Here is a 13,207-nt window from a genome sequence, read left to right as displayed (position 1 = left end):
TCCATTGTCTGGAGGAGGGAGCATGTGCGTATCTGCAAAGCAGACCCACCAGCTCTCCGAGTGTGTGTTGTTCATGTCCTTAAAAATTATGAAATGTGCTATGATCAACCTACTGAGGCAACAATCTGTGTCCCACATAGTCAAGTAGAAAAAATAAAAATTGTACTTGTCTTCATCCTGTTGGATAAAAAGAACAGGCAATTTTCTCCTGAGCATTTGGAAAAGAATCAAGTTGTGTAGTTTCCACACACGCTCTGCTTTTTATCTTTTCACTTCTAAAAAATGAATATAATGGGTGAGCCTTTGAGTCTGTGAGACATCTTTTCACAAAACAGTATTTGAAGAAAATGTTACAGAATACTCAGTTTAGAATGGCATGAATTATCCGGAACAGTGATACAATGAAACTACAAGCCAAATTAAAGTATTAAATCAAAAGGCCAATAACAGAGAAAGGAGAAAATATCGTTGCAAAATGAGACGAGATGAAAGGAAGAGATGCAGATGAGATTCTCCAGTTGGACGAGACAGGTGCAGAAAGGCTCTTTCCAGAGAGGGGACGCTTCCATGAAACAGTGCATTGATTTACAGGTGGCAATTTAGAGGGGGCAAAGGCAGCAAGCGGCTAATCAAGAAGAATTCCGCAGGAGCCAGGGAGCTGCCCTATGCTAATAGAGTTTAAAAACATAGTGGACGTGGAACCAGATCCACCAATGAGTAGGGAAAAGCATTGGTTTTTTATTTTTTTCTCTCCCTCTCATTTTCCTCCCCAAGTAGTTCTACTGGTCCCATCAGGAACCAAATGGTCAAAGCCTCATGTGCCCTGAGGGGAGCAAAGAACTAGATTTGGTGGGTGATGTGACAATATGGTACCAAAAACCTTAAAAATGTGCATGCCTTTCACTCTGATAATTCCATTTCAAGGCTGTGTGAAAAGATATGTGCACAAGGGTGCTATCTGTCGCTCTCTTTATAATGTCCTGCCTTATTTGTAATAGTGGGGGAAAGCAGAAACCATGTAGGTGTCCAGTAATAAACCATAATCCATTCACATGCAGCAGTCTAGGAGGACACTTGAAATGATGCTGTAAAGGGGTATTTACAGTATGAAATTATGACACTGAAGAAGGGTGTTATTAAGAAGTGGGAATGCAGTGATTAAGTTTTTCTTTCACACACACACTCAGCATTGTAAGGTACTCTCAGGATGTACACAGTAGTTTCTAGGGACGGTCATATGATGAGTGCTTTGAGTTTTTCCTTATCTGCTTCTTTAAAATGTATCTTTAATATAAAGGTGGCGCTTTTTGTTAAAGAGAAAAACCAAGGAACATTTTTTAAAAGGAGCAAACTCAGGTGGTGGTCTCATGTACAGAAACCTATCAAATGTCAGGAGCTGGCAGGGCCATGAGCCCCGAGTGGCCACCTTCGTTTGACAGGCAAGGAGCCAAATGCATGCAGAACAGGAAGGTCCTGGCCTCAGAAATGCTCAGGAAAGGACAGGAGGCAGTCATGGCAAGGAGGGAACATAGGTCAGGAAAGGCTGCCCCGGGGGGCTGAGTAGGTCAACATGATGGAAGTGAGAAGCATGTGTGATTTGGGTGCGGAGGTTCAACAGAGTTGAGAGCGAGTACTGGGTCATGCTAGATTTTGGAACAATAATGAATGGAAACTTAAGAAAATTAGGATACTAGAGATATGGCAGGGGTAGGGAGTTAACATTTTCCAGCACTTCCACGTAAAAGACTCATGTTAACTTATGCAATCCTCTAAATAACTCAGAAGATACCAGTACTCCCCATTTCACAAGTAAGGACACCAAACTTAACATCACTAGCACTGGTCACACATCTGCCACATGACAGAGCTGTGGTGTGCTCTCAGGGTGGACTCCACGCTACACGTTGCCTCCCGTGGTGTTCTGTCTCCTGAGAGAAATACCTTGATCCACACAGGGTACATATCAACTGAGGCATCTGGAGTTTCAATTGCATCAAAAATCTCAACTGGTGAGTCAGTAATGCGGGGGATGCCCACAGTAACACCCGGCCCAAACCTGCCTTGCGCAGTGATATATTCATGGAACTGGGAAGGCCAGCTGACCCTGAGCATGGCAGGAGAATAGAGAAAAGGCAAAGAGTGATATTTCAAAAATCCTTTTTCAGATAGACTGGCACACTAATGCCTTTTTATCCTCCCCTTACAGATAATAAGAAACGTGTGCTCCTTTCCTTCTAATACATCCCTCAGAGTTCCAATTAGTGCTGTCCTTGAACTACCAGAGTCCTCAGCTGTAGCATTAACAGTGACCTTAGGTAATAGCAGCGCTATCCTGGCTATTATTTGGAGGGAGCATTATAGCAGGCACTGAATTACCTCCTCTCTTTTGGCCTTGGAAATGGACAGCAGAGAGTCCAGATCCCATTAAATGGGAGGTCTTAGCCACCTATTATTAGCTACTTGCAGAAACCAACACATGATCACTCTCCTTCAAGCCTTCAAGTACTTGTCTCATTGCAGGGTTAGTAAAAACATTACTTCTCGTCCCTTTCTTATTGCTCTGATTATCTCAGAGGGATCTGTTTAGGACCACATCTTCTCTGTGTTTATCCCTGACTATCAGTCAGCAAACAAACGTATGGGCTTACTTAAAAGTAAGTTATATTAGTACAAAAGGCTTTTTAAAAAATATTATTTTTATTGTTTTCAGAGAGGACAATAGAGGAAGAGATAGAGAGGGAAACATCAATGATGACAAAGAATCATTGATCAGCTGCTTCCTGCACGCCCCGCACTGGGGGTTGAGCTCGCAACCCAGGCATGTGCCCTGACTGAGAATCAAACCGTGACCTCCTGGTTCATAGTCAGTGTTCAACTACTGAGCCACACCAGCTGGGCCAAGCTTTTTGGCAGAAAACAATAGACTATAATTTAGCAATTCCCTTCATGTTAGTTACTTAGTACTTTAGAAATTGGTGCGACTTCTAAATGGTAACCATTAGCCACATGTGACTACTCAAATTTAAATTGAATGAAGTTAAAAATACAGTTCCTCAGTCACACTATTCACATTTCAGGCGCTAATAACCGCATGTGGTTAGTGGCTATTGTACCGGACAGCACAGATATAAACCATTTCTGCCACTGCAGAAAGTCCTATAGGACAACGCAGCTAGAGAGCAACAGATAAACAAATTCTGAAACACTTGGGTTCTTCCGTGCCAGGCACCGTTCTGAACTTCTGGAATGTACTGACTCATTTAATCCTCACCATGGCTCCATGAGTGATGTAGGGCTTGTGACTGTTCCCATATCACAGAAGAGGAAACTGAGGCACAGAGAGACTAAATAATCTCTCATTCCTCTGTCCCACCATATCCAAACTCGCCAACTTCCCCCTGGCAGTGTCTCTCAAACCCACGCCAGTGTTGGTCATCTCATACACTGCTCTTCTTTAGGCTCCTCATGGACAGCTGATGTACCCTTCTAACTGGTCGCCCTGTTTCAACTCTCCTTCTCTATCACCAGCAGGACCAAATCATTAATGATTTTTCTGTGACAGATAAACCTTCAATGGAGCCTCATGGTCTCCTGAATTAAGGTCAAATTCTTCAAAGTCACTTTCAAAATTGCCTACAGTATCATCCCAATTTTTCTTTGTAGTCATATCCTCGTCTACTATCTAAGACTTATCAATTAACTAGGGCCACTGCAGTTCAGGTCTGCTGAGAAGCAGGCACTACCATGGGATTAGACCTGTAAGAGGTTTCTTGGGGAAGGAGCAGGGGTAGGCAGGAAAAGTCTGCAAACCAAGACATAGGCCTGGCTCTGTGTGAAAGAGGAGGAAGGAAGGGAGTGGGATGTCTTAGAGTGCCGTGCACTTCTAAGAAAGGTTCAGCCCTGCCAATGGAAGTCCTTGCCGCAAAGTGTCTCAGTGGAGGACCCCTGTCTTGCTGGAATGAACACAGCTTAGCACCCTCATTATGCATGATGGCTGGTTGGCAGTGGCCCCTGGGAAGCATGGCCATTGGGCCAAAGTGCAGTGAGTCTAGAGGGGCCACAGCTGGGGACATCAGCCAGTTGTGCTCCCTAAAGCAGGAGAGGTGAGTGGTGCATTTTTATAGCCACCACAGTCATTCATTGCATAACTGACCATTTAACTGGGACTCTGAAGAGTGGAAGAGGGCAATATTAATAATTACACTAGGGCAACAGGTGGTGGCAGGGACCACCCCAAGCAAACTGAAATTTATGATCATGCTGCTATAACCTACGCATCAAAGAGCCCACTCGATGTTCATCAGCACAGATCTTTCCACTTCCTGACATCCCTTCATTCTGGAACGACTTTATAGCCCCAACTGTTGCTATAGAAATCTTAGGCATCTTTTAAAAGTGACCTCAAATGTCACCTTCTGAATGTCATCTTCTCCTTGGAACCTCTTCCTGTGTGCCTTTCTTGAGATTCTGACCCAATTCCGGTTATATATTTTAATTCATTTTGAATTATCTAATTCCTGCCATCAGACAGTAAGATCCCCAAGGGCAGGAACTACGTTTTTTCTTGTTTGGTTTTCTCTTTGGTGACTAGCACAATGTCTTGTGCATACAGCAGGCGCCCATGGAAGGCATACCCTCAGCTCTACAGAGTGTGCCAACATCAACTTTCTTCTTTTTAAAGAAAATATATTTTTATTGATTTCAGAGAGGAAGGGAGAGGGAGAGAGAGATAGAAACATCAATGAGAGAGAATCATTGATCAGCTGCCTCTTTCATACCCCCTACTGGGGGGATCGGGGCCCACAACCCGGTCATGTGCCCTTGACTGAAATCAAACCTGGGACTCTTCAGTCCACAGGCTGATGCTCTATCCACTGAGCCAAACGAGCTAGGGCCAACATCAACTTTCTTAAGGCATTTCTGTTTTAAACAAATACTTGCATCATTTTGTATTTCTTAAAGACAATTTTTTTTCCACATCTTTATAGTTCAGACAGAGAATTCATAAAGAGCCAACCTTGGTGAATGATTTCTTTTATGATTTGCTAATTGCTTTGTCCTTTTTCTGCTGAAAGCCTACACTGAATTACTTCAAGTTCACCTCAAAAGGGGACTAACAAATTGCCAAATGTAATTTGCACTTTAAACAATAAAACTATTAATGGCATTTTAGCAAGAACAGCCATTATTCTCTTTGCAGCAATAAATCAGCATTTTATCTGTTATACATTGCTTGGTCAGTGTCAAATGGCTCCAGAATAAATCATTTTCTCCTTTCTGCTGTCTGATAAAGAAAGCAGGCAGAAGGCAACCCTTGTTCTGCATTCCAGGCATATCATTTTCATGCCTCACAAGTCTGTAATTTATTTCCAGTGATAAACCTCTTGTTGTCCTACACTGGCCAGTGCTCACACATGTCCAAATACACATGGGAAGACACAGATACCTCTTCAATATTAACATCAGAGCAAAGGGGCTTCCAGATGAAGAGCTCAGGGGCCACCCATAGTAAAATTTGGTGCCTATTACAGATTTTAGTAATGGGGCAGTTGTAAAGTAAAGAGAAAATGTTTTCATAATTAGACTATATTTTTCAGCCCCACCTCCAGATATGGTTGTAAATACCACACAGTCATTAAATAGGACACAGAATTATTCTCTCAAGATTAAGCTATTCTATTTTCACATTTCTAACTAATATACCTAATAAGTTTTACAATCCACCTAATAAATTCTATTTTAAAAAATCCCTTGCACTGAAATTGGCTTGATTCTATGATTTATTTTTTGTACTTCTGAATATAGCACAATACAGTACCACAAAGTAGGTGCCTGATGAATATTTAAGTGAATGAGTTAATAGATGAATGCTTTTCATTTAGTCTGCTTAAGTCACATTAGTTCACAGTATTATTCATTCATCAAAACTAAATACTACCATGTCATCTACATTTATTACAAGCTGGTCCATCTTCTCTATGTTAAAATTTACTGATATTTGGGAGTTATGCTTACTGCCATATATTTCAAATATATGGAATTCTTCAGAAATATTATTATGGATAATGGTGATTAGTTGCTTTTAATATCCTAGAGAGAGTGAGAGAAAACAGATTTAAGCTACAGCATGAGAGATTTAAGTTAGATCAGAAAGAGTGTTGTGACATCAAATGTAATTGACCACTATAGTGGATTAATGAGGGAAGTTAGGAAACCTTCACTCTTGGAAGTCTTTAAAAATAAGATGTAATCTCATCAATTCATACACTATTACGTATGCCCCCATATAAAGACAGGGGAATTGATTCCAATAGTCTTTGAAAGACAGGTATATTTACTAAGGGTATATCTAAAATAACATAATTTTCTGAAATATGGGTATTTTACATAAAATATTCATATCAATTCAGATAATCAAGGACAGGAATTAAATACCAAAGAAGTGACTTCTAGTTCTTGTCTCTCATTTATTATGTGGTTTGGGGCCAGACATTTTACCTCGAAGATCCAGATTCTTTTCCAATTAAACACAAATAGTCCTATTTCTAACCACCTCATCTTTAAAATAAAGTGCAATTAACTTTGTTGAATAAGTTATATTCTGAGTAAATAAGCAACAGCAATATTTGATTCCTACAATTTGTTTCAATACTAAATCCTTATTCATTGTCCTGAAGTAAATTGTACTATATAAATAAAGAAAAGTGTTTATCACAATGGTAACAATTAGAAGAGAAATGCTAATAGATAAATTTTAGCTTGTGGTAATTAAGTGAACAGCAATCTGACAAAGAATTTATATTTAAAATCCAGGCACTTTACTGTATTTATAGCAATCGCTCTCCACATTGACATTCTTACTGTGAAACTTTATTATTACCACCGCTGAATCTATCATTTCAAAATTCCCAGGCACAAGGCATTGAGGAAATGAAAAACACTTCCTCTATGTTATGGAATTTAGAGAAAATAATGCTTTTTTAATCACTGGGGTATATTTTCCTCCTCAAGGTTCAAATGAAAAAATTTTTAAAAATCATGGTACAGACTATGCAATTTATGTTTACACTGCTTTTGTGTTAGGACTCCTGTTACGAGAAAATGCACATATATTACCTTTTTACTGCTTGGGTACAGATCTATTTTGATTGTGGTCATCAGAGCCTGAAGAGTCAAAAAAGAACACATTATTCCATTCTCTGTCTCTTTTAAGATAAAGACATTGGACTACAAAGATGTTTTTTTCAACAGCTCAACTCCCTACTCAGAGATACCAATACAAAAGCAGCATTTTGGGTGGAGAGCACAGGAGGAAGCAACCACAGCTCTTTGCAGAGTAGGTCACAGGTTCCAGTGGCAGACATGCGCCAGAAGACGGGAGTACGTGGGTTATAAAGCACATAGAGGAAAAGTGACATTGAAATGAATAAAATGAATTCATGGGGAGAATTAGACAAGATTAAAGTGATAGAAGTGGAAGATTCCAACCATGTAAAAGAAAAAGTGAACTTTTAGGAAAAGGGCCATAAATAGTGTCTTAACAGCATCAAAACATTAGAAGTGAGAGCAATCTTGAAGGTTATTTGGAGACTAATCACCTTTAACAGACGAGGAAACAGGCCTAGAGAGAGTGTATGACTTTCTCAAGAGCATTCTATTGCAGGAGGTGACAGAAGCACACACTGCACAATTCAGAATAATGAGTGACAGGTCCAGGGCCTGACCTTGCAATGAGCCAGGTTGGCTCTCACTCCCTCTGGAAGACCCTCTCTCTGAGTGTTCCAGGCTTGTGGCTTGTTCCCACGATCTCCACACCCTCTGAATCAGGTGAGTGACAGGAAACAACAGGTAAGGAATAGAAGGACATCTGCCTATGCTCAAAATGTATTTATTCTGAGCAATAAAAGCAAAAATAAACAAATGGGACTATATCAAAACAAAAAGGTTTGAAGGAAACTATCAACAAAATGAAAAGACAATCTACTGAATGGGAGAAGTTATCTGAAAAAATATATCCAACAAGGGGTTAATATCCAAAATATATAAAGAACTTATACAACTCAACATAAAAACAACAACAAAGAGTCCAATTAAAAAATGGGCAGTGGACCTGGATAGACATTTCTCTAAAGAAGACATGTAGCTGGCCAACAGACATATAAGAAGATGCTGAATCACTAAACATCAGGGAAATGCAAATCAAAACCACATGAGGTATCACCTCACACCTGTCAGAATGGCTATTATAAAAAAATCAACAAATAAGTGTTGGTGAGAATATGGAGAAAAGGGAACCCTTGTGCACTGCCAGTGTGATTATAAATTGGTGCAGTCACTATGGAAAACAGTATGGAGGTTCCTCAGAAAACAAATTAAACATTAAATAAATTAAAAATAGAACTACTGCCCTAACTGGTTTGGCTCAGTGGATAGAGCATCAGCCTGTGGACTGAGGGGTCCCAGGTTCGATTCCGGTCAAGGGCATGTACCTTGGTTGCGGGCACATCCCCAGTGGGGGGTGTGTAGGAGGCAGCTGATCGATGTTTCTCTCTCATCAATGTTTCTAACTCTCTATCCCTCTCCCTTCCTCTCTGTAGAAAATCAATAAAATATATTTTAAAAAACAGAACTATACAATTCCACTTTTGGGTATTTATGCAAAGAAAAAGAAAACACTAATTCTAAAATATATATGTACTTCTATGTTCACTGCAACATTATTTACAACTAGAGGCCCGGTGCATGGAATTCGTGCATGGGGGTGGGGTTTTCCCTCAGCCTGGCCTACACCCTCTTGTAATCCAGGACTGCTGGCTCTTAACTGCTTGCCTGCCTGCCTGCCTGATCGCCCCTAACCATTCTGCTTGCCTGCCTGATCGCCCCTGATCACCCCTAACCATTCGCCTTCCTGCCTGATCGCCCCTAACTGCCTCTGCCTTGGCCCCTGCCACCACATCTTCATCCGGAATGACATCCAGAAGGTTGTTTGGCTGTCTGGTCTAATTAGCATATTATGCTTTTATTATTGTAGATAGCTAATATGTGGAAGCAACCTAGGTGTCCATCAATAGATGAATGTAGTTATGTATATACATGTGTATAGTATAGTATACACACATATATGTATACACATATATACACATATACACACACAATGGAAAATTACTCAGCCATAAAGAAGGAAATCTTGCCATTTGAGACAACGTGGATGAACTTAGAGGGTATTATGCTAAGTGAAATATATAAGAGAAAAACAAATACCATAAGAAATCAATTATATGTGGGATCTGAAAATAACAAATGAACAAACAAGACAAACCAGAGATTCATAGATACAGAGAACAAACTGATGGTTGCCAGAGGGGAGGAGTTGGGAAGATGGGTGAAAAAGGTGAAAGGAAAGAAGAGGTACAAACTTTCAGTTATAAAATACATAAGTCAGCAGGATGTAATGTACAGCACAGGGAATATAGTCAATAATATCGTAATAACTTTGCACGGGACAGATAGTTACTGGACTTACCACGGTGATCACTGTAAGTTATATAAATGTCAAATCACTGCGTTGGGCACCCAAAACTAATTTAATATTGTATGTCAACTATACTTTAATAAAAAAGTACTCATTCTGATGGCCCTAGCTCCCGTCTACCTTTTGAATAGCACTCTACTAGTCAGTTCTGGACAGGAGGCAAAACAAGTGTTATCTTGACATGGTCTAGTCCAGTGGTCGGCAAACTCATTAGTCAACAGAGCCAAATATCAACAGTACAACGATTGAAATTTCTTTTGAGAGCCAAATTTTTTAAACATAAACTTCTTCTAACGCCACTTCTTCAAAATAGACTCGCCCAGGCCGTGGTATTTTGTGAAAGAGCCACACTCAGGGGGCCAAAGAGCCACATGTGGCTCGCGAGCCGCAGTACCATGGGTCTAGTCCATGGAGAGAGACCTGCTGAGAGCCTCTACGCCTCTAGTCTATGGGTTCAGACAATGGGAGGAGCCACACACTGCCCCTCCCAAGGTTCAGCTACTTCAAGGGAGAGAATGATGGTGGAATGCAGAAAAGGGGAGGACAGACAAGCCAGCCAGGGAGAGGGTACATAGGTACAAAACTCCAGAACTCAAAGGAGGGCTCATCCATATGTCAGGTCACACAGCAGGGGAGGAGTGCAGGATCATACACACAGTGCTGTTCTGGGTGGGGTTGTCTGTGGTCTGTAATTTATAGGGATATAATAAACTCCATGCCTAAGACACAACAGCTCTCAACAACCACTACTAAAACGCAAAATATGTGTTTAAAGAGAATTACCCACAACATGAGGTTTTCCTACATGGCTGGACCAGCAGGATTGCAAAATCCATCATTGTTATGGGCTAGAAAGGCAACCAGGAGGGACTTCTTAGAACTTTTAAAGGAAACATTTTGGATGAACCTCTTAGTCTTGTATGACCGCTAGTTACATTTAACTAAAAGCACATGGCAGTAGGTGTCGGAGAGATACTCCATTGGAAGACTATATAAAATAAGTACTATTTTTGGAAAAGGAAACTGACAATAGATAACCTGAAAGTGCCAGACAAGGGCTCATGCACCTTCTCATGCTTTTCTAAGCATTTAGCAATCAGATTTAGCCTTTAGCTGAGCTGCTTTGATTTCAGGCAATATTTAATTTATGCAGATGATTCACCTGCAATATTAAATCTGTAACAACAACAACACAACAGCAAAAGGCTAGAAATACAGGAGGCTTACTTTGATCACTTGACTTAAAACTGCAACCTCTCCTCATCCTCAAACTGACACTCCTCTTACTTTGTTCTATTTTTTCTTTTTTTTTCATAGCAATTATCACCTTCTAACATACTAGAATTTGCTTATTTATTTTTGCTTATTTTTTTGTTTCCCTCCACTCGAATACAAGCTACCAGAGGGCAGGAATTTTTGTCCTCTTTGTTCATAGATGTATCTCATGTCTAGAAAAATGTGCGACACACAGTAGATGTGCCAAAACGATGGCTGAATCAGAACAAAACATGATGAGCTGTCAATACTATACACAAAGCACTACAAGGAATTTCTTTCAATAGAAATAACCGAAGTTAAAAAAACAAACATTCCAATTCAGAGGTCAGAAAGGGATGTCTGCTATTAGAAGCAGGTGATTCACTCTAAAGGTTCCAGGGGAGCCGATCTCCCTGTAGGTGGGGGGCCAAGCTGATGACCTGCTTCTGCATATATATTCAGGTGTAGGAAGAAAAACTGAGGTAGACACCGAGCAGTGTGAAAAGATACTTCACAAGGGTTTGTCTTTGGTAGCCTTGTAATATTAATACTTTTGTATAGCGCTTCCCCAGGTAAAAGGAACGCTTTCATAGTATCTTTCTAACCCTAAATTTGTAACAACCCTTTGAGGCAGTTAGGAGTGTTCTCTGAATCTCAGAGATAAGTATGTTACTTGCCAGGGCGGTGGGCCAAGGTGAATCATGCCTGCCTTGGTTTAAGAAAGCAAGTACGAATTCAGTACTTCACCCCCATGGCATGGCCAAAGGTAACCCTCCCAAAGGTGGGGGACCTAGTTGCCCATCTCCTGTGGTTTCCTGCCAAAGTGCTGGGAGATCAAGTGAGTAATGAGAGAACTCCGAAGTCTCTGCTACCAAACAAGAAGGCATTCCGGGTAGTATTTATTTAAGACTCTGCGTTTCTTAGGTTATGCTGGAGGTCGGTGAAAAAGAAAGGCAGCAGACGCACAGCCTAGGTTTACAGGGCGCACTCAAAGCTCTGCCCCAACAAAAAGATGCATTCTTTGAACGGGAGGACATATTCACGCATGATACAGCTGGAAAGAGGTTCATATCCAAAATTTATAAAGAACTTAACAACTCAACACCAAAAACAAACAAACAATCCAATAAAAAAGATGCTCAAAATCACTAATCATCAGAGAAAATTCAAATTAAAACCACATTGAGATATTACCTCATACCTGTCAGAATGGCTATCACAAATAAATCAACAAACCAGTGCTGGCGAGGATGTGGAGAAATGGGAACCCTCGGGCACTGTTGGTGGTACTGTAGATGGATGCAGCCACTGTGAAAAGCAGTATAGAGTTTCCTCAAAAAATTAAAAATGAACTGCCTTATGACCCAGCAATTCCATGTCTGGAAATTACATCCAAAGCAACCTGAAACACTAATTTGAAAGAATATATGCACCCCTCTGTTCATTGCAGCATTATTTACAATAGCCAAGATTAGTAAGCAGCCCATCAGAAGATGAGTGGATAAAAAAGCTGTGGTAGATGTGCACAATGGAATACTACATAGTAGTAATAAAAGAGAAGGAAATCTTGCCATTTGCAACAGCATGCACGCACCTGGAAAGCATTATGCTAAGTGAAATAAGCCAGTCAGACAAAGACACGGACCATATGATTTCACTTATATGTGGAATCTAATGACCAAAATAAGCTAACAAAAAATAGAAACAGACTCATAGATAGAGAACAGACTGACAGCTGTCAGAGAAGAGGGGGATTGTGGGGCTGGGTGAAAAAGTGAAGGGATTAAGCAACAAAACAAAACAAACAGAAAAGCCTTCCTAAACACCGACAACTGTATGGCTATTATCAGAGGGAAAGGGGGGTGAGGGAGAAAGAAGAATATAAAGCGGGGAGGGGATAAATGGTGACAGAAGGAGACTTGACTTGTGGTGGTGAACACACAATACAGTATATAGATGATGTATTATACAATTGTACACCTGAAACCTACTTAGTTTTTTAGCCTATGTCACCCCAATAAGTTCAATTAAAAATATATTTAAAAAGAAAGAAAAAACAAACAAAACTCTCCTGTGCAGACACTGTTCGATAACACTGGGGAAGGAGGGACCTAAAATGCAACTCACCAAAACCCAGAAAGACATGGAAAGCATGGAATGGGCAGGTCTTGAGACTCTCATCTCCACGCAGAGAAATTGTGCAGTATCCAGAGAGAAGAGATGGTATGGTAGCTGGGGAGAATTAACAACCAAAGGGGATGAATCAGCTCAGCGTCTGAAAACACCTACAGGTTCTGTTGAACCTACCCGCACTCTTTTACAGCTTCAAGCTCACAAACAGGAAATTGCCGGCCTGACAACCTGACTCTCAACCTCCTGAGAGAAGAGCTTGCCCCAAAAAGTTGTGAACAAAGTGCG

At 40.6% G+C, this 13,207-nt stretch overlaps 1 protein-coding gene across 3 annotated transcripts in view; it reads right to left on the bottom strand.

Moving 5' to 3' along the window:
- Positions 1 to 13,207, bottom strand: part of LOC308246635 (uncharacterized protein) — a 214,991-nt gene that overhangs the window by 55,598 nt on the left and 146,186 nt on the right. For 2 of the 3 annotated variants that reach the window (XR_013960430.1, XM_080665049.1), the window contains exon 3: positions 7,117 to 7,164. The exons of the other annotated variant lie outside the window; for it this stretch is intronic. Coding sequence is in view for 1 of the 2 variants with exons in the window: in XM_080665049.1 (XP_080521175.1) it covers positions 7,117 to 7,164 (48 nt within the window). In the remaining variant the exon portion in view is untranslated. The remainder of the gene's footprint in view (positions 1 to 7,116; positions 7,165 to 13,207) is intronic. 3 annotated transcript variants of the gene reach the window in all.

Source organism: Plecotus auritus, assembly GCF_963455305.1.
Source record: "Plecotus auritus genome assembly, chromosome: 4".
Lineage (NCBI taxonomy): Eukaryota > Metazoa > Chordata > Mammalia > Chiroptera > Vespertilionidae > Plecotus > Plecotus auritus.
Note: the sequence above shows the minus strand (reverse complement) of the source record. Positions and strands in the feature narration are given on the sequence as shown.